Here is a 4,260-nt window from a genome sequence, read left to right on the forward strand (position 1 = left end):
TCATACATCAGCAATGACAGTGCAATCATTTCTTTCATTGGTGTAAACTGTTCACAAGAGATTTTGTATTGTTGCATATACGCCCTTGTCATAAAGATAAAGGGAAGGGCAAACCCCTTTAAAATCCCTCCTGGCCAGAGGAAAAATCCTCTCACCTGTAAAGGGTTAAGAAGCTAAAGGTAACCTCGCTGGCACCTGACCAAAATGACCAATGAGGAGACAAGATACTTTCAAAAGCTGGGAGGAGGGAGAGAAACAAAGGGTATGTGTGTGTCTGTGTGATGCTTTTGCTGGGGACAGAACAGGAATGGAGTCTTAGAACTTAGTAAATAATCTAGCTAGGTATGTGTTAGATGATGATTTCTTTAAATGGCTGAGAAAATAGCTGTGCTGAATAGAATGACTATTCCTGTCTGTGTGTCTTTTTTGTAACTTAAGGTTTTACCTAGAGGGATTCTCTATGTTTTGAATCTAATTACCCTGTAAGGTATCTACCATCCTGATTTTACAGGGGTGATTCCTTTACTCCTATTTCTATTAAAAGTCTTCTTGTAAGAAAACTGAATGCTTTTTCATTGTTCTCAGATCCAAGGGTTTGGGTCTGTGGTCACCTATGCAAATTGGTGAGGATTTTTACCAAACCTTCCCCAGGAAGTGGGGTGCAAGGGTTGGGAGGATTTTGGGGGGAAAGACGTGTCCAAACTGTGTTTCTCAGTAAACCCAGTTAGAGTTTGGTGGTGGCAGTGGATATTCCAAGGACAAAGGATAAAATTAATTTGTACCTTGGGGAAGTTTTAACCTAAGCTGGTAAAAGTAAGCTTAGGAGGTTTTCATGCAGGTCCCCACAGCTGTACCCGAGAGTTCAGAGTGGGGAAGGAACCTTGACAGCCCTCATATGGGCAACGTTTTCTAAAAGTTCCTCTTGCATCTTGTTGTCAGTTTGTTTTCTTAGAGGAACTTGATAAAAACGAATCTTTCAGCGGCAGCATTGCTAAAAGGTAGCCACAGCAGTGGAAATGCAAATGAGTCCAGTTCACTAAAGCCTTTGTCCTCAGCATCATCCATCTGTTGGAGAACTTCAACACAAAACTGCTCAACTTGATAGTCCTGTGTATGAGGCCAGTGCACCTCCATTAGCAAAACTCTCCACTGCTGATCGAACTGCCCAAGGTCTCCAGAAAACAATGGCAAAAGTGAGATCTCAGCCAACCTAGGCTGTGAAGGACTGAGCGCCGTAGAAGGACGTAGTACTGCAAGCAATTCAATCAACTGGACATTTGGTTGCAATCTCTATTTCACCTGTTTCATAAGTCCAACATGAAATCTCGACACTTCCTTTTGACATCTTCAACAATGAGAACGGTTAATGTGTGTTTTGAAAGTTCCAGATGAAAAGTGTCTCCAAAATGAAGTGTGCAAAGCGGTACGTTATTTGACTGAAAGGTGATGTCATAGTTAAACACAGCAGTCCTGTTCTCAAAAATACAAAGTTTCATAACTCTCACCAACAAGCTCAAGTAGGAAGTCCTCCAATCCTGCAGCAGCTTTCCTTTATTAGCCTTTTCAATTGAGACTTTTTGTTTATCCTCCAGGCCTCCTGAAGAATTGGAAGTAGAAAAATCAGATATATTTTGTTCATCGGATGACTGCATATATGTTAAAAAAGTTCAGCATTGTAGCTGCTTTCTTTGTCTTTGGTGATCAGAAAGCACAGCTTTCGTTTAGATGAACTGATCCAGAACCTATTCACACAGAGGCTAATGTAAAGCCACCCTCGTCAGAAAGCTGCAGTATCTTCTGGTGGTCTGGAAGTCATGGAAAGGCCAAATGACAGGCTGTGTGGGGGTGGAGGCGGACAGGTGCTGCTCAAAGAGATCAGGGGATAGTCAGAGAGAGCGAACTCCGCAATGGAGAGAGCAGTGCTTGGTCTGAAAGTGGTAAGACTTTAGGTGTAGGAAGTACTCAGACTATGAACTTCAAAAGTGCTGAGCTCAGACAAACTGAGACAGAGCACACTTGATGACTGTAGAGATATCCTTTCCCCCTTTTGTCACACACGTTTAAAGTCAGTGGCCCCAGGAAATCATATTCTGCATATGTATTTGCCCACTTTGTCACGAAGCTCTTTTGTTTTGACCCCATAAATAATAGGGTTGAGCATGGGGGGAATGAGGAAATAGAGGTTGGCCAAGATGATGTGCACGTTGGAAGTGATGCCCTGACCGAATCGGTGTGTCAGGTTAGAGAAGAGGCAGGAAGCATAAGACGTCAGTATCACACAGATGTGGGCTATGCAGGTGTTGAGAGCTTTCTGATGGGCTTTCTTGGAGGAGATTCTGAGAACAGCCCTGATGACCAAACTGTAGGACAGGGCAATGAGCATCAGGTCTAACCCGATGACTACAAATGTTATCACCAAACCGTACGTCCTGTTGACTGTGATGTCCCCACAAGATATCTTTGCCACAGCTATGTGGTCACAGTACGTGTTGGGGATAATGCGGTTGGTGCAGAATGGCTGCCTCTTCAGAAGCAGGGGCAGGGGCAGAATGAAGAGAACAGCTCTTATCAAACCCACTAGCCCTAGCTTAGCTATTCGTGTGTTGGTGAGGATGGTGGTGTATCTCAGAGGGTTACAGATAGCAATGTAGCGATCGAAGGCCATTATCACAAGGACAGCTGACTTCATAACAGAAACTGCATAAAGGAAGAACATCTGGGTGAGGCAGCCACCCACAGTAATGCCTTTCAAATTGAACAAAAATATACACAGTGCCTTCTGTATAACAGAGGTAGAGATGCCGATGTCTGTGAGTGCCAACATGCAGAGCAGCAGGTAAATAGGCTTGTGCAGGCTCTGCTCTTTGCCTACAACAGACAGAACTGTGACATTTCCCAACAGGCTGATAATGTAGAACATACAGAAAGAGATAGAAATCCAGATGTGGGTAGCTTCCAAGCCAGGGATTCCTGTTAGGAAGAATATTAAAGGGTCAGACAGGGTGAGGTTGAAAGCTGCCATGAGGTAGTTGATACGTTGATCAGGCTCAGAAATGCTCAAGGTTCCTGAGAAGGGAGAGAAGCACAGTGAGGGGGGTTACAGACTTTATAACAAATAGTACGGTAAATATTTTATAGTTATTAACAATCTAGAAAAGGGGATGAGCAGTGAGGTGGCAAAATTTACAGATGGCACCAGATTATTAAGGTCAGAGCCAAGTGCAGAGAAATGCTCACAGGTCGGAAACCAAGCTAAGCTTCGTCTGAGAGGTAAGTTACAGGTGTTAACTGAGAAGTGTAAGGAGAGAGACGTGTCAGCAACTCAGCTGCTAACCCTTCTCATGCCTGAATATTGATGAAGTTTGCAGATGACACAAAAATTGGGGGATAGTTCATAATGACCATGACAGGTCACTGATTCAGAGCCATCTGAATTGGTTGGTAAACCGGGTCGAAGCAACCAAAATGTGTTCTAATATCACTATGTAGAGATCTACATCTAGGAAGAAGGAATGCAGGCGATGGTTACACCATGGGGGAATTTCATGGGAAGCGGCATGAGTGAACACAATTTTTGAGGGGGGGGGTGAAGGGATAATTAGCTAAACCTGAGTTCCCAGTGTGACACTCTGGCCAAAAGAGACAATGTGATTCTTGGATCATAACAAGGGGGATCTCAAGGAGACTTAGAGAAGTTATTTTACCTCTGTCACTGGCATTGGTGCGACTCCTGCTGGAATCCTGTGTCCAGTTCTTGTGTCCATGATTAAAATGTTGATACTCTGAAGAGGGTTCAGAGAAGAGTCACAAGTATAAATAAAAGATTAGAAAACCTGCCTTACATTGATAGACTCATAGAGTTCAATCTATTTTCTTTAACAAAGATGGTTAAGGGCTGAGTTCAGAACCATCTGTAAGTACCTACACGGGGAACCAGTGCTTAATAATAGGCTTTTCAGACTAGCATACAGAGGTGTAACATGATGCCATGGCTGGAAGTTAAATAAAGTGAACATTTGTTAACCGGTGAGATTAATTAGCCATTAGAACAATTTACCAAGGGTCGTGGCAGATCCTCCATCACTGAGAATTTTTAAATCAAGGTAGTAAGTTTCTCTAAAAGATCTGCTGTAGGAATAGTTTGGGGGAAATTCTCAGGCCTGTGTTATACAGACCAGATGATCACAGTGGTCTCTTCTGGTTTTGGAATCGACAAACACGTCTCCAGGAGTCAGCTGGAGGCATTTTGCCTGCAACCTC

General features: G+C 43.4%; 1 protein-coding gene across 1 annotated transcript; it reads right to left on the minus strand.

Moving 5' to 3' along the window:
- Positions 1-2,083: 2,083 nt before the first annotated feature.
- LOC102940858 (putative olfactory receptor 52P1) lies at positions 2,084-3,022 on the minus strand. Its single transcript, XM_007070662.3, has one exon. The coding sequence runs from the start codon at positions 3,020-3,022 to the stop codon at positions 2,084-2,086; it is 939 nt and encodes a 312-aa protein (XP_007070724.3).
- Between the last annotated feature and the right edge of the window lie 1,238 nt (positions 3,023-4,260).

Source organism: Chelonia mydas, chromosome 1 (genome assembly GCF_015237465.2).
Source record: "Chelonia mydas isolate rCheMyd1 chromosome 1, rCheMyd1.pri.v2, whole genome shotgun sequence".
Classification (NCBI taxonomy): domain Eukaryota; kingdom Metazoa; phylum Chordata; order Testudines; family Cheloniidae; genus Chelonia; species Chelonia mydas.

Coding starts and splice junctions, on each gene's coding strand:
- LOC102940858 (XM_007070662.3), bottom strand. CDS start 3,022: ATGGCAGCTTTCAACCTCACCCTGTCTGACCCTTTAATATTCTTCCTA.